The sequence below is a fragment of the Taeniopygia guttata genome, chromosome 3, assembly GCF_048771995.1.
Source record: "Taeniopygia guttata chromosome 3, bTaeGut7.mat, whole genome shotgun sequence".
NCBI classification, from domain to species: domain Eukaryota; kingdom Metazoa; phylum Chordata; class Aves; order Passeriformes; family Estrildidae; genus Taeniopygia; species Taeniopygia guttata.
In genome coordinates this window covers 6223096-6249777 of record NC_133027.1, presented here as the reverse complement: position 1 = coordinate 6249777, position 26682 = coordinate 6223096, and the positions used below count along the sequence as shown (strand labels likewise).

General features: G+C 42.6%; 1 protein-coding gene across 5 annotated transcripts in view; it reads left to right on the top strand.

Annotated features, from left to right (window-relative positions):
• The window catches only part of CYP39A1 (cytochrome P450 family 39 subfamily A member 1), a 27764-nt gene extending 1082 nt beyond the window's left edge, over positions 1–26682 (top strand). The window contains exons 2-15 of one of the 5 annotated variants that reach the window (XM_072926296.1): positions 438–597; positions 1821–1915; positions 4225–4335; positions 10837–10972; positions 11738–11912; positions 13477–13626; positions 14497–14590; positions 16070–16168; positions 18045–18135; positions 19207–19340; positions 20158–20253; positions 22103–22191; positions 25030–25117; positions 25824–26682. In XM_072926296.1, coding sequence (XP_072782397.1) covers positions 11788–11912; positions 13477–13626; positions 14497–14590; positions 16070–16168; positions 18045–18135; positions 19207–19340; positions 20158–20253; positions 22103–22191; positions 25030–25117; positions 25824–25895 — 1038 coding nt within the window. In that variant the 5' untranslated portion in view covers positions 438–597; positions 1821–1915; positions 4225–4335; positions 10837–10972; positions 11738–11787 and the 3' untranslated portion in view covers positions 25896–26682. Of the gene's footprint in view, positions 1–437; positions 598–1820; positions 1916–3941; positions 4336–10836; positions 10973–11737; positions 11913–13476; positions 13627–14496; positions 14591–16069; positions 16169–18044; positions 18136–19206; positions 19341–20157; positions 20254–22102; positions 22192–25029; positions 25118–25823 lie in introns of those variants that run through there. The other 4 variants (XM_072926297.1, XM_002189610.7, XM_030269931.4 and 1 more) reach the window with 4 other exon arrangements.

Genomic DNA, 26682 nt, shown 5'->3' with positions numbered 1-26682 from the left:
GTTCTGTGGGCTTGAGTCAGCTTGTGCCACACTCTATCAGCCTGTGTATCATTACTCATAATCTGGGCTACAGAGAGACTTGTAGAGTTCACCTGCAGTCATCCTACAGTCCTCTGTCACAGAAGGGAGAGCTGCAGAGTTACATCAGGTTGCCCAAGCTCTTGTTTGGTCCCCTGAAAACCTCCCAGGACGAGGGTTTCACAACCATCCTTTAGCTGTACACCTCTGGGTACAGGCTCATTCTGTTTTCTCTATAACCACGCTTTATGGAGTGGAAAACAACAACTAGATCCCTCCTTAAAGTAAACCTCATAGCACTGCAGCATCCTATGGAAGGAGCAGCTCTCCGTGGTAATTTTTAGCCTGAATAAATAGGTTCTTTTTTAAACCAGATGATTGGGGGGATGACTGTGAAGAGGAATATTCTCTTCCCACAGGACCTTTGAAATGAGCCTGACTAGAGTTGGATGCTTGCATAGACATCACTGTGATGTGTGGAGAAGACAAGGGCCAGTACTCATGGAGAGACATCAAACTCCTGGAGTTCCTACATCCCCGAATCCAGAGAAGACAGCACCAGCAGAGAGGACCCTTCCTGTGGGATTCCTTAAAATCAGAGGGTTTTGGGCACATTGCAAAAGGCAGGCCTCAGAGACAGCAGGATGGTGATTAGAGCTAAGCAGTAGCTACAAGATTTGTCAGCAGAAAAATTATACAAGAAGTAGAAAGAAAGGACAAATAGAACAATGGTCTGTGTATTAACACTTGGGTAGAATAACTCCCTAAGTTGCAGAAAAGTATATCTGGTGAGATATTAGGAAGTTCTAAGCTTAATAATGGACCTCTGTGCATTGTATCTTGAGACTTACAAGCAAGTATTGTACTCGAAATAAGCAAGCATTGTTTTAACCAAAGGTATGTGTATTTATAGTGATTGGATAGAACTACTGTCAATATGCTTTTGCTTTGTGTGATTGGTCAAAAAGCTTTTCAAGTAAGTTGTAACATTAAGTTCTTGGTCTGCTGCCTGGGATGTGAGCTGCTGGCATCTTCTAATTGTCATAACCATGTAATGAGACTGATGCTAAAAAATAAACAGCTCGAGACGCGTTCCGCAGCAGTCCCGTCCCCTTCGTGACTTGTATATACCCCCCGGCCGGCGATACCTTCCAATTAATTTAATTCAGTTCTCAGTGAGATGGAGTTTTTTGGTTTCTGTCCCAAGCCAGTTTGACCAAAGGCTACATACACAGGGAGGGAGAGTGAATTTCAGGTGGAGTGGAAGCACAGCAGTGAGGTCTGGGACAACTGTGTGGAGCTGGAGAAAGCAAGACTTCACCTGTGCTTCTGTGTTAGTAGACTTGGAAAAATCATTAAGCATTAACCACTGCCCAGCCCAAGGAAAGCTTGGCAGTGACTGTTGCACATTCCTACTCGTGTCCTCCTCACAACAGTGCCTTGCATCTCATGTCCTTCACCAAATCATGCCCTAAAAGTACAACCTAAACAAAACAAACAAAAAAGGCCAAAACAAACACAAAACCCCTTAATTAATGTCTTCACAGAGGCTTGAGGACTTGTCTGACCTGACCTTCAAACTCACTACTGTCAGTTAATGAAAATATACCATGCATAAAATGATAATATGTGTTTTCTCCAATATTATAAGGCCTTTAGCTCTCTTATCACTTTACCCCTTTATAGAAAGATAATTTAATGGATAAAATAAAACCAGGAAATAAACATATAAAGAGCTGTGATAGCTAAACACAGAAGTGTAGAAATATCACAGTTAACAGTGATTTATCTGTTTGTTTCAGACAGTTTGCAAAATGGAGATCATCACCCTATTTGTCATAGCTGACATCTGTGAGCTTGCCCTTCTGCACCTACAACCAACACGTGACATCCCAAGGTATTTCAAAATGACTGTTTAATGAAGAACATACACCTGTTTTCACAGCTCTTAACCTCCTACTATCAGGTGTATTTCTGCTGTGCTACTTTTACTGTACTGCCTGTCTGCAAAGGAACAAACGTTCCTGTTTGTTCACCTGTTCCTGTATAGGAAGAGTTAAACTGCATTTGTATCTGAATTTGTTTATGCCCACTGCCTCTTGCCCTTTCCCTGGGCACCCTGAAAAGAGCCTCCATCCCCTTTGCTCCCTCCCTTCAGGTGTTCATACACACTGAGAAGATCCCCCTGAGCCTTCTCTTCTCCAGACTGAGCTGTCCCAGCTGCCTCGGCCTCTCCTCAAATGACAGATGCTCCAGCTCTTTTTGGCACTTCACCCTTGGCAGAGGATCACCTCCCTCAAACTGCTGCCAGCACTTTCCCTGATGCAGCCCAGGGTGCTCTGGAGTGCAAAGGTCCATCTCTGACTCGTGTTCAACCTGGTGTCCACCAGGACCCCAGATCTGCAAAGTTCCCATCCACCCAGGTGCCCCTTCAGCCTGTACTGGTGCATGGTGGTGTTCCTACCCAGTGGCAGAACTTGGCGTTTCCCTTTGCTGAACTTCATTAAGTCCTTTTTTTTTTTTTTGTTTTTTTTTTGTTTTTTTTTTTTTTTTTGGCCAGGAAAAGCTGAACCAGGGAATCTTTGGGGTCCCTTCTGAGCCATTATTCTCCGATTTTGAGATAAGTCCCTCTCTGCCCATTTTCCAGCCTTCTGAGGTCCCCTGAGTGGCAGCACACTCATCTGGTCTGTCAGCCACTGCTCCTGGTTTTCTGTACTCTTCAAACCTGCTGAGGGTGTGTGGGGGTAGATGCTGACAGCACTTCCTAGGGGCTTTTTATACTTAATGTATTCTGAAAGTAATTTTGATGTGCCACTTTCACAAATGCAAAGGAACTGATCTGACCTCTCTGAAACCTTGTCTTCTGACATGGTGCTGATATAATAGATGTGGCCAGCAGGTTTTGATCTGTCTGTTCAACCTCAGAAGTGTTTCTCTGCTCTTCAGACACTGGCCTTTAATGAGATATCTCAGACAGGTGAGAGATACCTTTCTTAAGGTTTCTGTTTCAGGTGATGCCTGCAGAAGTTTTTTGCCATCTCTGACTCACTGAAAGATAAATGTCTGCAAATCACAGGCTCGCTGCTTTGTAATCACAATACTGCAAAAACACATATACTTTTTAAATTGAAGAAGGCTCAGCATTGCTTTGCCAGTGTCCCTGGTCGTGTCCCTGGCTGCCCGGGTGGCCTTCCAGCAGCTGGTGCAAAGTCCAAGGCTTTGCCGCAGCTACATCTAGGCTTTGCAAGATGTCCTTGTTATGAACAAAACAGCCTGGCTGGGACACTTGGCTTGGGCTAAATACTGACATTGAAATGTTAATTAGCTAATTGTTCCTGGGAATCACCTACCTCCCCCCACCCTCACTACCATTCTAGGACTGGGATGCAAAATAATCCAGTAGAATCATGGGAGGGGGTTTTGGGGAAGAAAAACATCCCTAAATGGAAGAGATGGGCACAGTGGAGGGGGCTGGATGGGTGTGCTCGTTGGGGAAAAGGGAACCCCATCCCTAGTCTGTGTTTGACCTGTCACCATAACCTACAGAGGACCAGACTGGACTGGGCTGTGGGAAGCAGGAGCAAAGCAGGCCCACACTTCTTGGTGTTACCAGGAGGGAAGGAGAGGGATAGCTGCTGCTGGACTGCGGCAGCAGGCTCTGCACATCCCCTCATCCTGCGGCCACCAGTGTGCCAGGAGGAAAGGAGAAAGGACGGTCTGCTGGGACTTCAGATACGGACTGTCAGCTACCAGCGTGCCACGGGGACTCCAGGGACAGACTCTGCATGCCTGCTCACCCTTCGGCTACCGGAGAAGCTACAACAGCGTGGGCGAGCTCCTTGTTGAGCCCCCTGCCGAGCTGACTTTTTAATAAAGAGCTGACTCTTGATAAAGGTATAGACCCTGCTCATTTCATCCTCACCCCAGACCAGGGCAGAACTGGCTCTGTTTTGCAGAACAAGGCTCGTGCCCTGTGCTGCTCGGTGCTTTCAGCGTGTCCCCGCGGCAGGGCGGGCGGGCAGGGCCGCTCGGGGCGCTCCCCCCGCCGGGCTCGGAGCTCGGAGCGCGGCCGGGCCGGGGCTGCGGCGGGCGGAGCAGCGGCCGGGCCGGGCCGGGCCGGGCCTGCCCCGGAGCGGCAACATGGATCCGGCCCTGCTCTTGGCAGCGCTCCTGGGACTCCTCCTCGTCAAGGCTCTTTTGTTGCAGCTGAGAAACCCGAGCTCCCCTCCGTGTATCGGGAGCTGGATCCCTTGGTTTGGAGCTGCGTTTCAGTTCGGGAAGGCTCCTCTGGAGTTCATAGAGCAAGCCAGAAACAAGGTAATGCGTGTGCTGGCCTGCCTGTTCGTGCTGTGTGCTCAGCGTGGTGCCTGCAAGGGGAGAGGCAACCAGAAACTTCTGCCTTCAGTTTTGGCCTTTCCTGTCACGTTTTATAAGGTCAGGAGCATTTAAATGGTGAATAATCGGCTTAGTACCACCAGCGTTCGTGAGTTGTGGATCTGATCCAGGCACGATCTCTGTGCTGTGATCCTGTTTGGACCTCTGCCGTTGTGCTTTTGCAGTCTGACTGTGTGTTAAGCTTGGTTTCAGATAATGTGGAAAGCTCTGTGCCAAGTGCTGGGACCAGGAAACTACGTATTTGCATGCCTAAAGTTAGGTGAGATTTTTGAGCACCAGCTGGTGTCCCTCAGCATTCAAGCAACACACAGATGTGCTTGGCAGACAAAGTTTTCTGTCCTAATAATCTTAACTAAACATGGGGGTCAGGATTTACCCCTTGGACTTGAACTTCTTTTTCTGTGTCTGTCAAACAGAAAAATATAAAAATCTTAATTTCTAGATATTTGATGATAACTGACATAAACCCATTTCCCACTTTCATTCAGGGATTATATCACCTGCTACGACAATGTAGCAGCCTTGAGTGTTCCCTGTTGAAGGATTACACAGCCCCACTATTTGCAAAAACTAGCTAAAAGTGAAACTACTGTAATATCCTGAAATTTGAAAAAAAACCCCACATCAATAAATACTGAATGTTTACAATTTGCTTTCTCATTTTGAACTGCTAGATTTCATATTTATATTTCTTTTTATTTTGTTATAAACTCATAGTGTTAAAGCAGAGGATTAGATCTGATCTTTGAGAACAACAAGGGCTGTCAATCTTGTATTAAAGCACATTGAGTGCATCATGGGGTAAGCTCAGAGGTATGGTCTGGAGTGTCTTTACTTCTCTGTGCTTGACAGGGCAGTTTTAATTTTATATTACTGTGTCTTTCCTGTATCTTTCATCTGTGCAAATGCACACACATTGGCTCTGGGTTAAATAATTTTGGTGTTCATTTGCCTTGAGACTCTCTAGGCTCCAGGTTGATGCTGTGGCAGCTGCATCTGCACATATCTGCACACACCAGAAACATCTGAAGGACTTTAGAAACCTGTGGTTTTGTTGGGAAAGAAACTAGAACAAGAAACATTTTCAACGGCTAAAAACTCAAAGAAGGAAGAGAAGGCTTTCTTACATCTCTCCCTTTACTGTGTGTTTGCTGGTAGGGCCTTTCCTTTGACTTCTACTCTAGCAGCTCCTTCTGACCTCTCTCTGTGGTCCCAGGACCTCATCCTGGGCCAAGGGGGATGTCTCCATCCCTCCCAGGCTGGCCACCTGCCTGCACCACGAGCACCTGACAGTGCCCTGCCTCTGAGGAAGGCCACTTGTTTGTTGTCCCCTTCCTCTCCTTAAACCCTCCTCAGGCACTGAAAGTCTCCCTCCCTTCCCACCTCCCACACTGGCTGCTGTGCTGAGGCCAGGAAAAATAAGTCTTTTCCTGCCTGCTCCCTTTAAAAGAGTAGGCACTGTTGGAGAGTACAGCCAAACAAAACACGTGCTGCTGCCAAAGGGGTCATTAACAGGCACTACAGGGCTTGCAAAATACATCAGCAGTAATTCCAGGCTCCTTAATACTGCCAGAACAAGGTTAAGTGTCCTTAGTATGAGCAAGCTGCCCTCATAAAAGGTGCAGAAACACCTTTAGGCAGTGTGAAACCTCCTCATCTCTGCAAGGTCATTATCTTCAGGGGAGATTCTTGCAATTCCTCCCCTGGATTAATCCTTCAGACAGTCAAAGTGACACTTATGACTTTCTTAATTCCCTTCTTAATTCCTTTCTTTCTTAATTCCTTTTGTGTCTGTCCTTCACTGTTTTTTCTCTCAAGCCCTGGGTAACACAGTAAAGTTCCACAGCTTCCATCCTGCCCTTTGCTTGGAGTTTGCTGCTTCTATTTTCCTCCCACGGAAGAACACGTGGGCTGGAAGAATTGTCTCCTTTCCTCCTTGTGTCATCACTGGGACTAAGAAAAGAAAGTTCCCCTGCTCTAATAAAATGTTTAATCTCTGTCTAATAAAAGATACCACCTCTTCCTCCTAAAGCTGCCTGGTGAGAGAAGTTTTGCACCAGTCTGGAATGGACAGGGAATAACCAGAACCACCATGCCACATAAAATACAGGGTGAGCTGCTTAATGAGGGGCTCAAATGGTGTGGCTCCCCAGTTTGCCTGGCAAACATGGTAAGAGGTAGTAAGGAATTTCAAGTTCTTGTCATCAATTTGCTAATTAAATAAACAGGAAAAGTTCAGTTAAACCCAGGAGATTGTTCTGCACTGTTGTAGGGACCTGTGGGATCCATATATCCCTCTCAGAGAGAGTGTTGAACCAGGACAAGGTGCCGTGTCCCAGGACTGTTGGCCTTTCTGTGTGTGGCTGGATGAGGGATGGCTCACTGGGTTACACTGCAGGGACACGTGGAGGGGATCAGGCTGGAGAAGGCTTCTGGTGGAGCATTTCCATACCCAGTGCCCGCAGCTGAGTCACTGAGGGTCTGTGACTGGCCCCAGGTATAGAAGAGCAAAATGCTGCAGTCCCTGAGTTAGAGAGGGGACAGGGCATTGACCCTGTGTGTGTGCACACCCAAGGGAGAGGAAACCCACCCAGTGCTCCCAGCTCCCAGCAGAGCTCTTGGAGCAATGCAGCTGTCTCAGCTGAGCATGGCTGCTCCCTGTCAGTGCCCCTGGGGAATATGAATATTTCTCTGATTTCCTTTGGGATTTTGGAGAACATCCTTCTGAAGTTTTTTGTTTTTTTTTTTTTTCCTCTGGAGTGTTACTTTCTTTAGGCTTGAATCTGCCTTTCACCCTGGCACTGAAGTGTTTCCCAATCTTTGGAAAAAAAATCAGCTTTCGCGAGTGAAAGCAGTAAATCTTAAAAGATTTTTTTTTTTTCCTTTCCATATCTTTCTATGTTATGAAGTGTCCTTAAAAGCTGTTTCAGAGCAGTAACCTGGGTGCAATGCTGGCAGCAGAGCCTTAGCACCCCGTTGACCTTCCTATAACACAAGTGTAGAACTGCCCCTGGAACAGCTCGTTCCAGGAGTTGATTTTATTGCAGTGTAACATCAATGTAATTACACATTTTGACAGATGAACAGTCTGGTTATTCAGGTGTCTGTCTGGGACAGCAGCCAGTAGGTGATGCTCAGTAACAGGGTGTAAGGGGCACACCCAGGTGAGAGTATGTAGCCTCCTGCTTTTTTCTTCTCAGCTCCTGGTTTAGGGATTTGCTAGGCTGGAATTTACATCCAGATGGTTTGACCTAATCTCTTCTGTTACCCTATGTATATAATATGTGTATTAGATATTCATTGTGCAATGCACAGCCGTGAATACACAATTTCATCATAGTCCATATGAATAAAGTATTCTGTCTGGTTTAAAACCATCTAGCTCCTAATCTCAAGCCCATTACCTTTTACATTATGAGAAACTGAGAATAATGATTCTCTTTTCCTCTTTTCCTGAGATCTAAGTCCACTTAATCTCCTTTTATTGAAATATTCATGCATGTTGTGCATCCCTTTGACTTTGACTAGCTCAGAATATCCTGCTGAGATGGAATGGGCAGAAACGAATTAAACTGAAGATGCAGGCACAGGATGGGTTTAGATGTTTCTTGTCCTCTTTCCTCTTTTCTCCTAGCAAGATAAGAGCTCCAGATTAATTATCATAGAATGGTTTGGGTTGGAAGGAACCCTAAAGATCATCTCATTCCAACCCCTCTGCCATGACAGGGACACCTTCCACTATCCCAGGTTGCTCAGAGCCCCATCCAACCTGCTCTTCAACAATTTCAGGGCATCTGCAACGTCTTTGGGCAACCTGTGCTAGGGCTTCACCACCCTCACAATAGAGAATTTCTCCTAAATATCCAATGCAAACCTACTTACTTACAGTTTGAAGCCATTTATTAGCACTTGCATAATAGATTTTGGAGTCATTTCAGAGTGTCATTATTCTAAGTCTTCTTCTGTGACATTTCTAGGTATTCTCATTTTTTAGACTCTCAAATGATTCCAGGCCATGAGTATACTTCTAGTTCTTCCAAAGAATTAGAAGATACTTCTAACACCACACAACCTCGCCTCTCCCTTCAAGCTGTACTGGGCTCTTTTTCAGTACATCCTATTTATCTACTGCTAATTCCAATCTTTAATAATGCTTACTGCAATTTTTTGAGTACCAAAATTACTCTGAGGCTTCCCAGATCCTTCTGGCACCATGTTTGCCTGTCCATCCTCCTCTTGCTGAGGATGATTTAACAGATCACAGTAGGAACTTCTGCAACTTCTTATTTTAATTCCTCAAGAATTCTGAATTAAACTATTTGTCACTGTTTTACGTAGAACTTGTTTAAGTCTATTCTGCTCAATACTTCCTTCAAAACAAAGTCTCAGTCCCCCACTCTCAGTGAAAGGCTCCAAGGTGGCACTTGTCTTACCCTGATGTAATTCCTGACTCAGATTCCTTCCCCACTGTTTCCTTACACCTTGAGTGTTTATCAGGCTCAGCAGCACACTGGGAGACTTCCCGCATCTGGCATGCTTGGAAAAGTCTCTATTGTTGGGGAGGCAGATTGCCTTTATTAGTTTGATTCTCAAACCTTTCTTAATAGTTTAATTTTGCATTGAATTTATCAAATGTTATATCTATTCGTACACAAAATTCTGCTTTCTGAAAGATTTGTGTTTAATATCTGCCATGATGGCGTTACTCCACGAGGCTGACTTATTGTGGAAGAGGTCATCTATGGAGTTTTCTTATTTCAGTTTTGTTAAGTATTGGTCTAATTTTAATGATTCTAAATAGATTGAAGGAAGATGGATGAGATCCAAGTCCAGATTATTGATGTGGGTGTTTCAGGTTACCAAGATGGTCACTGGACAAATAGTCAGTGCTGTCAGTGGAGTCCAAGGGCAGCTTAGCTCCTCCAAAAACAGGAGTGCAGGAGATGGTTTGGTGAATTGGTTTTTAGGATCCCCTGACTGCATGGACTTGATTTCTGTTGTCTATTACGGGAGCTCAGACATCTTGCTCACATGTAATCACCTAAAAGAAAGTGTTCCAATCTTTGAGTGCAACCTTAATTGGATAATTAAGTGTTATTGCAGAGTGCTATTAGTTCAAATTTAGTTTTATTTTAAAATTAGTTTAAGTACATTTTAATGTAAATTTAAAATTTTAAAAATCTAATTTTTAAGCACGGTACAAATTCACTGATTTTACCCAGACTGATGATGAGGATGTGGACATCAAAAAGCAGTATTAGAAATTTAGCTATTATGGAGTCATAGAATCACAGATTGGTCTGTGTTGGAAGGGACCTTAAAGCTTGTTCCATCCTGTTCCACCTCCTACCATGGGCAGGGACAAATTCCAGTAGACAGGTGCTCAAAGCCTCGTCCAACCTGGCCTTGAACACTCGTTATTAAAACAATATTTTATTTATTATCACCCAGAGGGTTTGAACTGTCACTCTTTCTGTAATAATTTGCAGTTGAAGGACACAATCAAAATTCAACTGATGCCAGGAGGAATCTTTTCCTTGGCTTCAAAGAGCTTTTGATGAAGCAGGATTTACACTACAGACACCAACAACAAAAGCAATGGTTAAAGTCAATGGCATAAACACTGTGAGCAAGGTAGAATGATCTTTTTATGCCTAAAATAGGCAGTAAAAAGACAGTAGATATATCACATTTGTTTTCTAGTTTAGAGTATTTACAAATATCAGGAATTGTTTTAACAATATAGGAACTCAGAATTTAATTCCTGTTGCTGGAAGTTTCAAGAAGGCTCTAGGGTATTAGATTAAGGGAAGATGAAGTAATGATTTATGGTATCAAAAACCTTTCCTGAATGTCAGCCAATCTGTTCTGCTCTAAGGTTGTTAGTTATTTTAATATTAATCTCTATGAGAAAGAAATCATTGGTATTAGGAGAAAGGGCAGAACAGGAGAAGGGAAGAGAAGGGGAAAGAGGAAAGAAAACTTAAATATTAAAAATATGCAAGAGGGTGGACTTTTTTGCTAAAACAATGTAGACTGAAATAGTAGGATTATGGACTTTTACAGTATTGGTACTTTGCTGTGTCAGCCAAAGGATGCAGTAGATAATACGTCCCTTGAGTTCTCTAAATCCACGTAGGTTGTATTGTTTGGGCTGCAATGTAATTCAAATATTAAGTGTTAATTTAAGAGAAGAAATCTCTTCTACTCTGCAAGAGGTCAGGCACATACCACATTCCATTCTGGTCATAAGTCTGCAAATTTTGGTCTGATTCATGTTCATCTTTGTGCAGTTCTGAGGCAAGGTGTGCAGAGAGCAGGAATGACCAGGTCCTCCCTCCTCACCTCTCAGCAGCACTGAAGTCATGCTGGGGCTCCTGCAAAGTGTGTTAACAGTGTACTGACAGGAAATCTTTGTTCCAGCATGGACCTGTGTTCACAATATTTGCTCTGGGAAAACGGTTCACTTTTGTGACCGAGGAAGAAGGAACTGAAGCATTTTTCAAATCTGAAGACTTAAATTTTGAACAGGCAGTACAACAAGCTGTCAAGAATGCAGGTAACTCAGACCTTTCTCTTTTTTAAAGGAAACCAAATCAGTTACCCAGGAACATTAAATCCCAACCAAAAGCCTGTTGGCTTTTTGATCATGCCTTAAATGCTTATTTTAGTCCATGACTGTGCTATGAAATGGTGAAATTCAATTTCTCCATGGTGGCTCAGTACTGTAAACCAGCTGAAGGATTTGGATTCAGTCTCAAGGAAACAGGTTTTGATCCAGGGAATGTTATTCCTTTTACCATACAGCAACCCCAGTTTGAGATCAGGTCCTTTGCTGTGGCTGGATACCCTTCCTGCTTGTACCTTGTTAAGAGCAATCTTAGGTAATCCTATCACTTCGTGGAAAATCAGCTTGCAGCAATAATTAGTTGCTACACAGTAGTACAACAGTCATTAGAAAATGATGGGGTGTTTATGAGGATGTACTGCTATAGCATGGAGACACAAACTGGGTTTTTTTCATTTCATTCAGTTTTGTGGCGTGCCTGCACATCTCTGTACATCCCACTGGGGGGAAATCTCTGGATTGTTGGTTCTGGCACTGAAGCGTCAGGAGGCAGGAAGATGTTACACGGACTGGGAGAAACAGACTCATTACCAGAATCTTTAAATGGTTACAAGGAAGCTTCCAGGGAATTTTACTTTAGGAAAATTAAGGTTAAAGCATTTAAATTAGAGTCAAAATTTATGTGTAAAAATGTTCACTCTATCTTTCAGTGAAAAATCTACTTTCCAAAATGTTTCTGTTTCATTTTGTATTTAGTCTCTGTTCCCGCAGAAGCATTTTATCAGAACCATGGTATCCTCTACAGCATGATGAAGGGGAAAATGAGTCCCAGTAATGTGCACATGTTCTCAGGCACTTTGTGTAAGGAGCTCCACGAGCACATGGCTCACCTGGGCACGGAGGGCACGGGTGACCTCAATGACCTGGTAAGGTAAGGGAGTTTTGCAGCACATTTCTGACTCAGGGATCTCCTATGTGGAAGGGACATGTCTCTGTAAAGCAGCTGGAGCTCAAAAGTCTTACAAAGGTTTTGTCAGGATGCTGATCTCAGCTTCATGGTTTCAGGTGGCTCACAGAGTGGACAGGGTTTCATGTAGGGGTGTTTTTCCCATTTAGGAGAAGGATTTGAATTGCCTGTGTGGAAGAAAAAATAAAAAACACCATGTTCCAACAAACCGTGTTTCCCAAAAGATGGGATAAAAGCTTCACATGTTGATAAAGAACTTAGACAAAATGCTTAATCTTCTGCAGTTTGAGAAATTTTCATGTTTGAACCAAGCTTATCCTGAAGCTTAACTAAGACCCTCTGCAACTGACTTAGCTACCAGAACTTCATGTTAAAAAAAAAAAAAAGTATGTGACAGCAACAAAACTTTTAACTCCTTCTTTTTTATGATTATCTGGTGCAACACCTATATTGTGTCTGTCCATCTATATTAGAAGTTGAACTAATGGAATCACAGAATGATTTGAGTTGGAAGGTACCTTTAAGATCCTCTTATTCCATCCCCCTGCCTTGGGCACCTTCCACTAGAGCAGGTCACTCAGAGCCCCATCCAACCTGGCCTGGAAGACTCCCAGGGATGGAGACAGATACTGTCTTTGGTTTGGACCTGTGTCTAACATCTCACATTCAGATTTTATTTTACTGCCTTTCCCTACATAATACAGTAAGATAGAGCTCTTAGTGCAGTTAAATCACTTGGCGTCTCTCACTGCAGTTACTGCAGTTTGGATTACCTGGGGAAAAACATGGGGGAGAGGGGCTTTGAAATCTGGTAGGGGGTGATTGGTTCTGCTTTGCTAAACAATGCAAAGTAGAACTATTGGAATGCAACATTCTGCATAATTGTTATTTAGCTGCCTCAAAATGAAATCCATAGAGCCACCAGATGGCCCCCTCTTCCTAATTATCAGAAAATCAGAAAAGTGAGCGCTATTCCTTAAAATTCTCACTTAACAGCATCTGGGACACAGCAAAGGCTGCACAAGACACAGCAAAGGAGCTCAGAGTTTGCAGGATAACAGAGGAGAAAGCATGAAAGAGTGAGATGAAAAGAAACCAAAAAAGCATTATCTGCCCAGGAAAGCTGCAGCCAGAGGAGGGATGTTTCAGGATGTTTGGTCCAGGGGGGTTTCTGCAATGCCCAGAAGATTCATGTGGGTCAAACTGAAATGAGAGGGGTGGTTAATGGGGAGAAGGGGACCTCGGTGGCCAGAGCCTTTCTGCTCCCACTCAAGTGACCAAACCCTAGCTGGTGAAGTTCAGCCATGTGTAGAAGACCAGCCTGAGGTCTGTGTATCTCCTGCCTCTGTTTAAAATCTGAAATAAGTGTGTGGCTGAGGTGTGAGCCTTGTGCCAGCCCTTCCATACTGGTGTGACTCTTGAGTCCCACAGCTTCCAGGGCTGGCAATCCAGCGTGCTGCATCCTGGTCTAAAACTGCTGCAACAGCTCCCTTGTGGCCCCTAAGTCTTGGGAATCTTGTCCTTGCAGGCATGTCATGTATCCAGCAGTGGTGAACACCCTGTTTGGGAAGGGCATCTGCCCAACCAGTCCGAGTGAAATCAAGGAGTTTGAAGAGCATTTTCAGAAGTACGATGAGGACTTTGAATACGCTTCTCAGATGCCTGAGTGCTTCCTGAGGTAAAAGGGCAGAGATGATGATTGTGGTGTACCCACTACAGACATTTATCTTGCTGCAGTGTCAGCCATGAGAGACATTTCCCCTGGAGGATGGTGCCCGGTTTTTCTTGATGGTGTGCCCTCAGGTGAAGCAGGCTTTTAGCGAAATGTTTCAAAAAAGTTCTGACCTTGTCTTGTGCATTTTCCTGGTATAAAGCAGAAATAACCTGGCTTAGGTGAGCAGAGCCCACCTGTTACCTGTGAGGGAGCAGTAGAATGGGGTAAAGAGCAAAGGCCTGAGCCTAAATGTGAATCCCAAGCTCAGGGGGGCTTCAGTGAGGTGTCCCTCTGCTCTTTTCCACACCTCAGCTGTTTTCTCAGTACCTATCCCAGGTTACATGTGTGCACTGTCACTGAACTGACCTTGGGTAGAGACACCCAAACCCTGAGGAGGTGCTTCCAGACACTGTCAGTGCTCTCAGGGCCATCATTGCACCTTTAGCACCTCAAAATACCTTCAGAAAGATTGAGGATGCTCTAAAAAATTACCTTGATTTTCTTCAAGAGGATCATTCTTGAAAAGGTTGTCCTAAGCAATCTGTCCAAATCAACAATGAAAGCCTGTAATTAAAAGGTATGAAAAATGTAGGAGTGTTGCAGTCCCAGGTCCTGGCTGCAAGAGGAGGTCTGGCCAAGGTGCAGGCCTTGGATGTGCTGTTCCTCATGCCAGTACATCACTTCTGTCAGTCAGAGTGACACTTGGCTGTTCATCAGCTGACTGCTGCCCAGGGGCTTTTGGAAAACAACCCAAGGAGGGCTTCTCATGGAAAAGGAAATTTTGGTTTGTGCTGCCTCAGTTAAGTGGTTCTTGTTTGTTGCTTTTCTTTACAGGAACTGGTCTAAATCCAAAAAATGGCTTCTAAAATTATTTGAGAAAGTAGTGTTGGATGCTGAAAGGACCAACCCCTCAGAGACTGCATCCAAGGTAAACATCTGAGGCTAGGAAATAAGATGACTTTGTTCTATATTCTGACTGAAGCAATGGAGGGTAGGAATTACTTCAGTACTGGAAGAAATAAGTCAAACATGTCAGCTTTTATAGCTATACCCAAATGTTCCAGTATTGCTGTCACCTGCAGTAGGACAGACCCATAATTTTGACTCTTGCTCCTCCATTTAGTTCATTTCAAGCAATTCTGAGAATGAACATCTTCCCCTGGGGAATTTTAAGGCAAGGGTTCAGAGCTATGGCGCATCCCCAGCCTTCAGTACCACACTGCAGTGAGCAGTTGAAAGAGGTGAAAGACCCTTCAGTTGTTTCATTGAGGACACCATGCTGTGAAACTTCAGAATCTTACATGTGCTATTTATAAGCCCTGGTGTAGAGTGAGCAGATCTTTCAACAGCCAGACTGGTAGAAAATAGCAGATTACTGGATTGGGAGCCAAGTACCGTAAATATTGATTGTGTCAAAGCTGAGATAAGTTGTTCCCCTGGTTATTCTCCTGAGCTCTGGCAGGAATTCTGCTGATAGGGCTGACAAATGTGATGGCAGACTGGCCTGGGAATTTTGACCTACCAAATGGTTGTAGAACAGATCATTAAACAAAACAGGTTTTATTTAGACTTCAGAAGCTTTACATGCTGCAATTTCTTTAATAAAATGAAACCAGATCAGCAGAAAGAAAGAGAAGGCTGGAGAAGAGTTGGTAGGAGGTAGGAAGATGCAGGAAAAATGAAGCACAAACTTGGTGTCTTAGATTGGATGGGAATTTGGAAAAAAAAATCAGCCATTTTTTATTCAAGACCGGCCTTTTCCCCTCTGAAAAGTAGGCAGGAAGCTTTGTCTCAAGTGCATGGTTGCCCTGCATTTAAGGAAACACTATAAACAAAAGCTGATCCTAGAACATTAAACAGTTACTATAGTTTCAAGTATCAGCCCATTAAAGTCACTGCTTAGGTCACCGACAAGGTGCCTGAAACTAGGGAGTTTACTGATGTGTCAGACCATGTCTATATAACATGCACCTTTTTTGTATGAACAGAGAAAACATTTTCTTCATTTCCATTTGTTCAACTGGCTCATTCCCATTTTCAGGTTCTTTAAAACAGAGGTGTAGAGAAGGGATTAGAATAGAGATTTTTTTTTTTCCTTTCTTCCACATACAAGAAACAATGGGAGTGAGGGAACCTAATCCTCTAAAACTTTAAGGAAATGGTGAGCAGTGAAAGTATTCAGGAGGAATTCATGTGGTGCACTGAGTTCTCTTTGCTCTCTGCCTATATAAGTCTCACTTTCTCTTAATAGCTGTCATCTCTACATTGTGCCTTCCAAAAAAGCCATAACTAACATTACTTCTCTTTGAGAAGCTAGTCCTTGAAGTCTAGTAAGCCCTGCCACAAACTATAATATATTTTTGGTATATTCATGGAAATACAGATTATTTTCTTTTATTTTTAACAGACACTTCTACAACATCTCCTGGATAGCTTGCAGGGAAAACATCTAGCTCCCAATTATGGTCTCCTGATGCTCTGGGCTGCCCAAGCAAATGCTGTGCCCGTAAGTACATCAGCTGCAGAAACACCTTCTCTCTCTCCTTCTCCAAAGCCTGGATTTGGGAAGGAAAGGCTTTGAAGCAGAGGTCACACACACTCCATGGATTCCAAAGAAAGGATTATCACGCCCACATGCATCACTACAAATATACCCAGGCTGCAATGTCACAGAAGCAATGACAAGAAAAGCTCTTCTTGTATTTTTCCTAAATCATGTTGTCCCCTGTCATAACATTTCAGGAACATAAGCCTCACAGCTATTAAGATCACAGTCTTAAGCTGTGAGGAGCATTTAACTCTGTTTTGAAGCACTGTGGCTGTATCACAGAAAAGACTTATTTCAGATAGCCTGGTGTTACCAGTTGCAAAGAATATCAAAAGCATAATACAGAGTAACTTCATCTGTGTGTAAACCCTCAAGTGATTTTGTCTCTTTCATTTTTTGGGGATCTGCTGTACAAATGCCACTGGAAGAAAAGCAATAGTTTGATTCTAGAGCTGTTAAGTTTTGTCTGTGTTAGGAAAGGATTTGCTGGATTAATGACACTGAAATAAGTATGCTAACAAGCCCAATATATCTAACACAGCTTAGGCTGACCAAAGACATTTATAGGAATTTCTCAGATGAAAAATCCATAGCAGCAAAAACATCCTTTATTTACCATGACTACTAAGCTCTTTCCAGCACAGTTATGTCCATTGCAGATGTGATTTAGAAAAACATGATAGTGAGTTATTTTTGTATGTTCCCCTAACGGATATATCTATGTTTTTTGGAGATTGGATATTACTGCAGTTTAGCCTAAGGGAAATTCATCCATTTCAGTGAGGTTTCTGTGGATTCACGTGTTGGCGTAAGTGGGAGGCATAGCCTGCTGTCTGTTATCAGGGTAACTGACATTCCTTCCACAGCACTTACTTCTGTAATATTCAGCTGTAAATAGACATACAGATATTTTTCTGTTTCTCAGAATAGTAACAACCACTGTTCTGGGGAATGGAATGACGAAAGAAAAGGCCTTTCACCTTCCAAGGGCATTTTTTACAAGCACTTTAAACCCTTTTATCTGAAACAATTCAGTTATCCCTTCTTAGCCCGTGGAGAGAAGCCACAGTGTCCAAGTGCTGTACAGGAAATCTAAGCTACAAGATTTGCTTTGCAGAAGGAGGGCTGCATCCATGTCAGTCTGTTTGGGAAATAACAGTCAGAGTTTCATCCCTCCAAAGCACAGATGGCCCACGACCAGATCTGTGTGCAGGCTGCACCTCCCGCTAGCTCAGCAAGAGGAGAGAAACTCCTGGCATTGCTGCCAGTCCTTCTGGTTTCATCCTGCTTAAGAGGATTTTCTCCTTTCCTAAATTTCTTGATTTTCAACTTCATTGCATAATCACTTAGCAAATTATTTCTAAAGGGGATATACTACTCCTTGTTTTGCTGTTAATTAAAACTTTTCCTACCCATTTTAGTGTGACTCACTATGACAATGCCCTGCAAATTATTTAACTTCATTTCTGCAAATGCTAATATGAATTTATTTTTCTTTCATTCCTGCAGCTAAAACTAGTCATGCACAATGATTTAGTAGTTCATGTAACACCTAGTTATTTGAAAATAAAGGATTCTGTGTTTCAAAGCTCAAGGCCAAAGCTACATAATGTTCACTAAAGATAAGTACACAGCAGATGACTAGACATAATCTCCCAGGAGCTGAGCCCTTAGATATGGATTTACCCAGGAAGCACAGCTCCCCGTGCATCTCAGCTACAACAGGCACATACAAAAAAAGTGCAAATGTTTTCACCTGCTTCTGTGATTTGCTAAAAAGATACTGTCATTCTGTTCCATGTCCCTAAATTCAAGGCTTTCCATCTCTGTTTAGGTTGCATTTTGGACCCTTGCTTTCATACTCTCTAATCCTGCCATTTACACGAAAGTCATGGAAGACCTGGCTTCTGTTTTTGGCAAAGCAGGTAATAAATCTGATTTTGTCCTTCTGGAAGCTGGAAGTGATTTGTCCTGTGTTGGCCCAGCACAGGGCACACTTGGTCAGTGTCTGAGAGCAATGAGTGTTTCAATTAAGGGTGCTGCTGATAACATAGAGTCCAGCTCTCAGGTCTTTACTCAGTATAAGCTCAAGATGTATTTTTAAGCAAAAACACCTCTGATGTTAGCAGAAAGAAGTAGGAAAATAACAGTATGTGTTTTGTTTTGTTTTTTTTTTTTTTTCCATTCCCATCAGAAAATAACAGTATGTGTTTGTTTCTTCATTCCTATCACTTACATTTAGTTTTGTATTTCCCAGTCTTGTGCTTTTTCCAGGCACCTAATAGGGTCAGTTGAGGTGCTTTTCACGGTGTGCTGTTCACCAGAGTTACAGCTATTCATGGGAAAAAAACAGACCAGGAACTGTTCTCTTTTCTGTCATCAGAGGCAAATTTTTCCAGCATGGTTCAGCCCCCATGAGTAACCTCTTTCCCCCAAAAAGCAGTCACCTACTGGGAGCAGTCATTCCCATATGCAGTCCCTTGGACCAGAGTTAAACTTTCACAGAAGGCTCTTTGTTGACATGGGTCAAAACTGCATCAAGAAACATGTCAGTAATTAACCAGTAGAGAGGACTACTGAAGCCTTTCTCTTGGCCTTGTTTCATTTTCTAATGTTAACAGAGCCCAAGAGCTCAGCCATGAATTCTTGTCTTGGTGCCTACAGTCCCTGAGATTTCCATGCAGTGCCTTATGAAAGAACAGAAAAACTCTGAAGACTTTTAACTTCCAACATGACTTTGTTTGGCCCCTTCTATCTAATGCCATACCTACACCTACCTTGGAGTTACTGAATTATGTTCAGTGGCTTTTCTTAAATTTTACTGATTTGGGTCTATTTACTTACTTTGAAATATAAAGACAATTTTTGGGTGTAAATAATGCCTTGAAGGCTTGAATTATTTCACCCACAGTCCTAAAGCAAGACATGCCAGCCTGTATCAAAATAAGTATGAAATGTAATTTTTACATGGAGTCTTCTTTCTCATGCCATAACAGGTAAAGATAAACTGGAAGTCTCTGAGGAAGACCTGAAGAAGATCCCTTTCATTAAATGGTGCACTCTGGAAGCCATACGACTGAGGTCTCCAGGTGCAATCACCAAGAAAGTCATAAACCCAATTAAAATTAAGGTGAGGTTTAGTTGTGGGGATACTGTGTGATTTGTCTGGAAAGGGTCCTCCCAATAGATCTGGGTAAAATCACAGTAATAGAGGTATTCCCCAGCCTCACATATATATTCTTTTTAATAGTTTATTCATCAGCATTAATATATGAGTGGTTTGGATTGTCTGCCTCACAGACACCTTCAATTTTTGATTGATTTAAGATTGAATTGAATTAAACTACAGATTCTGATGGCATATAAAAGAGGAATCAGACACAATAAGTATAGTAGAAGGAACTACATTTTAGTTACTGATAAGACTCCTTTTTGTCCTCTTCACTACCATTCAGAAGGGAGGTGTCAGCATTCAGGAATCTGGCAAAGAAATATCTGGGACAAAACCCACACTCCTAAGGAATCAGTGCTCATGACTATTTAACATTACTGATAAAGTTACTAATATCTACTGTCATAGGCGTCTTTCTTTGAATTTCTTTGTATTGAAGGAAGTATTTAACAACATATTTAGAAAAAAAGAAATCAGCTCACATGATAAATCAAGAAGCAGGAAAGACAGAAATAATGCTTTTGATCTTTTGATATTTAAAAAAAAAACCAACAAATTAGAACACAAATAATCTTTCCACCTTCCCCCTTGTTAGGTTTTATGGGAAAAAAATAGCAACAGCAAGAAGAAACTTCAAGCATGTAATATGGCCACCATGGCTTTATCATCTTCACTTGTCTTTTCTTAGGATCTTCTGCTGATGGAAGAGAACTACCATGGAGGGACTATTCTGTGAGATTTTTAGTTATTTTCTTAGAGATTTTTATCTTTTCAGAATTTCACCATCCCTGCAGGTGACATGCTGATGTTGTCACCATATTGGTTGCACCGGAATCCAAAATATTTTCCTGACCCAGAAATATTCAAACCTGTAAGTTGTCGCTCTTAGTGTGGGTATTTTGTTGTCATTTCTCCTCTTAACTTATTTTACAGTAAAAGCATATTGTCAAATATGCTTAAATTTGGCTGGAGAATGGACTTGAATACAGAGAGATAAAGGAGGAGCCTGTAGGAATTAAAAAGTCTTTTAAATTCAGTGACATGTTGCAAGTAATTTGTTATTACTGTAATATCACTTTGGTCCTGGCCTTATCACTCTCTGTAACTCCCTGAAAGGAGATTTCAGCCAGATGGGGGTCAATCTTTTCTCTCCAGTAACAACTGATAGGATGAGAGGAACCAGCCTCAAATTGTGCCAGGCAAGGTTTAGATTTGATATTAGGAAAAATATCTTGACTGAAAGAGCTGTCAGGCATTGGAACAGGCTGCCCAGGAAAATGGGCACCATTCCTGGGGGGGATGTGTAGATGTGGCAGCTGGGGATGTGGTTTAGTGGTGGATTGGGAGTGTTGGGTGAATGTAGGACTTGATGATCTTAGAGGTCTTTTCCAACCTAACCAATTCTGTGATTCCGAGTATTCTCCTCTCCCTGCCGGATGATTTCTTGTAGGTACTATCTCTGCTAATTCAGTAGTTAATCTAGTTTCTTGATTATTATTCCACTGCAGGTGGCTGTGTGGGCAGGCTTGTAACTGCTCTTTTTAGCACCATCCAATATAGAAGTTTGTCTTTTTTATAGAAATAAATCAAGGAGTAATTTAAACAAAACTTCCCTTCTAGCAAACTCTTCCTGATTTGATATCCCTTTTAACAATTCCTGCTTCTTTGAAATCTGAAGCTGAAACTCTGATGCAGCAGCTTATTTTTTTAGTAACTTTATTTCTAAAGAGCAAGTTAGCTTGTTTTTTTAGAAACTCTCCATTTTTTCAAGAAGAATAGATGAGTGCCCCTTGGACATTGTCATTCCAAATGTATGACCTTTCTTCATCACTGAGATTTTTTTTCTTCTGTATTGGATTTTGATGCTGAGAGGTTTCTTCCTTGGAAATCTCTAAACAGCCCTAGCTGAAAAAAAAAAAAACCTAAAATAGATAAATGCAAGATGATGTCTTCTCTGGGACAGCTTCATCAGAGGAGTTCACCACCAGAAGCTTGACAGGGTGTTACTTGGCAGAGTAGCACTGAGTTTATGGAGGCTGGTACAGTTTGTCACCCAGCAGTCATGAGATTTGCTTCTCTCAGTATCACCCACCAAAACTTCAACCAATATTGCCTTGTTCCTTATGTTGTCCCTTTCCTCTCAAACAATTTAGGATGGAGCAGGGATCCCTTTGGTACAGACAAGCTGTTTTTTGTGGAGAATCTTTCATCTTCTCACACACTGGCTTACACCAGTTAAAGCTCATAGACCTTGCATTTGTCTGTGCAAAGTGTCTTAGAAGTGTTTATTCTGTGCAAGATGTGTGTGAGCTATTTGTGTGTCATGGCACAATTTTGTGGCAGAGGCTTTCCTCTCTACTGGTTGAACATTTGCATTTGTAGATACATTTAAAAAGAGAAGGTTGCATTTTAATAGCTCAGGATGCAGGATTTAGGAAATGGGGAGGTATAGGAAAACTGCTTTAGGGGTAATTTTGAAAACTTCTCCAGCATTTTAAGGCACCTAAACGTGTTTCATACGGGACCCTAATTTCTTTCCCTGATTCAGTGTTGACTTTTGGATCCAGACTGTTAATACTAACAGGTTGAATGCAAAAAAATGGTATTAGTGCAACTTTGTATTGAGGATTAGCTGTCCAAGGTCATTTTTAGCCTGAAGAAATAAAGTTAAGCTTTATTTATATAAGGCTGATTTGGAAAAAAAAAGTTTCTTCCCACAGGATCGTTGGAAAGAGGCAAATTTAGAGAAGAATGCTTTCTTGGACAGCTTTGTGGCATTCGGAGGAGGGAAGCATCAGTGTCCAGGAAGGTCAGTGAAACAGCTGGAGTTTATTTATTCCCAAACCCTGCAGAGAACTAGTCTCTTGAATTTGGCTTCTCTTACTCTTGGAGCTAATGTGTTTGCTTTGCTCTTTGCCAGTCTCCTAATGTTCAGCATCATCTACCCTTGTTTAAACTGATCCAAAAGTGGTTTCATTCCTGGAAAAGACAGGTGAAGTCACAATGAACAGGCAGAATCTGAGACCATTAGTGTATCAAGGGATATTGCCCTCCACCCAGGGAAGAAATTCAGCTTAGCTCTGCCCCTGCTGAGGTTTCTTTTCATCAAGGGAGAGTTGCTCCACTTCCAAACACACCATTTAACAGACACAGTTATTTAGGTTGCCTTAAGCCAGTTTTAAACAAACCTACAGAACATTTCTCAGGTCTGAGACTCTTTCCATCCTCTATGATTCCATTGACATATCTGCTGATCTTCAGGTATCTTAACTGGCTCCTCTCTGTTTGAATCTGGTCTTTGCATTAGAGCACACAATATTGTTTAATGGCTTAAATTGTAGATCCTGTCTCACTTCACTCCTCCAGCAATGCCAGCCTTGGTACTTCCTGCATTCCTTCTGCTGTTTTCTCTGCTGTCCCTCTTCCTGGAACAAGTCCCAGGGAGCCAGCTGCTCCTTGTTCCTGTGTTCAAACATCTCTGTGCTCAATCCTCTGCCTTCAAAACCTGAGCTCCTCTGAGACAAAAGTCTCCTTAGAATCTTTAAGACCAGTCATTTTACCTCGAGTTCCATGTGGAGCAAGGAATCTGGAGGGTGTTTCAGAGGATCTGCATCCTATGACAGGCTAGACATGAGTGCCAGGTAAACCTTGTGAAGGCATTAAAGACATGAGCAAAATGAGTAAAACTGCTTTCACCATTTAGGCTTGCCATGGGGAAGTGCTCACTCACTGCTGTACCTCGGTGCTTTGTGCCACATTCCTGAGCTAAATCTGAGCACAGCCTCACTCCCAGCTAGGGCAACAGCAAAATTCACAAAAGGTGTCTGCAGGTACAGAGAAAGCTGCAAAACAGTGTTTCTGAAAGCTGCTTGTTTATATATCCTGACCTATATCTTTGTCCAGGCTGTTCTCTGGATGCTGATAACACCTTTAAAATAAGTTTTTGTTTAGAGAGAAAAGTACAACATTTCTACACAGACAACAGATGGAGAATCTTGTTCTTGCTGAGAAACAAAAAAGCCCTTTCAGACCCTTTGGCAGTCCACGTAGTAACAAACACCTTCAGGTTTTTCAGTGATAATTGTAAAAGAATAATGTGATGGTCTTGATAAAAAGAAAATTTAATCAAAGGTTGTATCAAGGATTCCAGGTTGCAGATTCCCTCCATATGATTGAATGAAACAATGATATTTCAAGTTTAAGATGCATTTTTATTTATTTCAGTACTGAGGCTTATAAATGAAATGTATGAAACACTTCTCTACTGCAAAAGTTCAGCATAAAATTAAAAACTAATTTAATCAAACTGAAAGCTAGTAAATAACTGTCCAATAGTCTACCAAACCAATGTGGAAATAGCTCCCTAAAAGCCATTTCTGTGCCATATTTTTTACCTAAAAGAAAAATTTGATGTCAGTTTGAGTACTTTGGTTGAACCAGGTGACTGTTGCCTGTGTGACTGTGCTTGTCTTGCATGGGTGTGTTGTCCCCTCAAGCACTGGGGTCCAGAGCCCTGCTCTGCAAACAGAGCTGGGACTGGAAGGACTCAGCCTTGCATGGTGCTGCAGGCTTGGAGCTTGGGCTACATCCCACCTGAGCTGGGCTAATAGCCATCAAAATATCTCTGCACTCCATTCCCCTGAGCCAAGGCCTGCAAAAGCTCAAGGCAATCCAGTGTGAAATCAGAGGAATAATTTGGGTCTGAAGCTGTGCTGAAACAAACAAGGATCTTCCCACTCCAGAGCTCAGGGTGGCTCCACGTGCAGAGCCTGGTGGGTCTGCAGGAGTTACCTTGGGTCTGGGAGGCTTTTTAGCTTCCCTTCACATCTGCCAGGCCACTGCTACATGACTGCTACATGTGCAGTCATGCAGCCTCTTCTGCTGTGAATTCCCCATAGCTATTTTATCCAGGTTTCCCTGCATTCTTGTGTAGAAGAGCAAGGTGGTATCACTATTTTAACTGGGTATTTAAGACTTATGTCTAAACTCTGCAAGGGAGTAATCCCATGACGTCGCATAGGTGCACACTGGTGAATGCAGAAAGCTCTTGTACACATAAGCATTAAAAACCTGGAGGATTTCACCTGCAGTTATCCAAAGTCTTCTCTGGTCTAAGAAAGGCCTTTGGGAGAGTGTTACAGAAAAAAGAAATCATGCCCTTGGGTCTCCTACTGCATCCTAATGCTGATGCATTAAATAATAACTCCCACTGTCACCGCTCTCTGATGTCACCAGGCTCCCAGCTGCATTATATAACTTTATATAGCACAATTAGTCATATGGCCTTTTCTGTCTGACTGCCTTCTCACTCCTAGGAAGTTATTTCAAGTCAGCAAGTGTTAGGAGAACATAAATGTTTATACAGTGGAAAAATCCATAATGATAAGGAGCTGGTTTAAAATAGGTGTCAGAAGGGATACTGTCAGTCCAGTGTTCCACCACAGTAAAAACGGGCAGCTGCCACATTCCTGTTCCTTGCCGAGTAACAGACCTGAACTACAGCAGTTTTCCTATGGAAGATAAACTTTCAGGCAGAACAAAAGCACAGAGTGTAAAATGCGTCAATGACACCCTGTTTCTTACTTGCTCATAACACACATGTGATGGTCAGTCTGGAGGGCCAATGCTTTCCTCCCTTTTTGTGCAGGTGGTTTGCAATCATGGAAATCCAGCTGTTCGTTGTGCTGTTCCTGTACAAGTACGAATTTGTGCTGTTGGATGCAGTGCCAAAGGAGGTAAGAGATTCAGGCATTTGTGTAGCATTCTCCATCTTTATACCTTTCATTCATCAGGCTCAGCTGAACAACCATGATCAACTGTGGTTACATAAATTTTGAGAGGAGTATTATAAAACATGTAATGAACAACTCGATCGTTGTTTTAACTCAGAAAATCCAGGTAATTCCATCAATTCTGGTTACTGGGGCTGCACTGCCTATATAACAAAGTGCTTACAAGAATGTTTTGTCTCATCATTGCCTAAACACTAGCAGAGATTTGATACTGGTTGCTCACAAAAACAGTAAACATGGAACGAGATCATTAATACTTTAAAGATATGGAATCAGATGTTACACTTGTAGTGGTCTACCACTCCATATTCAGGAGTGGAAGGTAAATGATGAGGGTAAGATTGAATGAGCAACAGAAGATAGAATGGCACAGTTGCCACCTAATTATTTGAATACTTGGAAAGTATTCAAAACTGCAAGAGTTTCTTAAGGGCTCATGTATCTCCCTAACATAGTGACTGGAATAATAATTAACCATGAAGGCCCTACTCAAAGGCTTTGGCAAAGCCTATAAATAATTATTGGTATTTGGTTTTGGTTCTCTAAGACTGAAGATGCAAGAATGCTTGTATCTTAATGTTAAAGCACAATGGTAATTCTATTAACTAAACTAATTTACACGTTTTTTCTGAACTTCTTCTTTCTTCAGAGCCCTTTACACTTGGTGGGGACTCAGCAACCCATGGCACCATTACAGGTCCGGTATAAATGCCGGGAATGAAAATTGTGCAGCACTGACCTTTCTTTGCCAGCCCACGCTGGATGGATGGGCCACTGAGCTGCTTCCTAATCCCACATCTTCAGACAGCTTCTCTGTCTGCAGTTCTTGATTTCAGCTTTCAGTGCTGTACATTGTGCTGTGCCAAACCAGTGCATTCATACCTGTGCTCCTCCTGGCTGCCCACCTCCCAGTGCTTCAATCCAAGCTCTCCTGCTGCATTCATAATTTGTGAGCCAGTTACTCACTGACTTTGCAAATCTGATATACTAAACTCACAAACCAAACATTCAGGACTAAAAGCTTCAGTGTCTGGAAATCCTGTGTGGAAGCTGTGCCAGAACCAGTGGAGAAGCAGCTCCCTTGGGCCAGGTCACTGCTTCCTGCAGGGCATTTCAAACCAAGGCCAAAGTGGTGCCTCATGCTAAGAAATCACATTGGTAACAACAAACAGCTCCTTGGTGCTGGTGTGCACAAAATCCAGGACAGTCTGAGCAGAGACCTCTGGATCAGCTCCACATCCTCATAAACTGTGGGGACTTGCGTGTCACTGCCTGTGTGGGCAGGTGAAGGTCTGGCCTACTCTGCCTACAACCAGTGCCAACTCCTTGCAAATAAAATGCCCTTGTAATGGAAAAATTGCAAGCCTCTGGGATCTTGTTCCACTGGAACACCTGAAATTTCTGCTGAGCTTTATTTTGCTCCACAGGATTCAGAATTGGTCCTTGCATGAATTTGCAATGGAAGTTTGACCATGTTTAGCTCCCAATAAAAAGTGATTGCAAGGAAA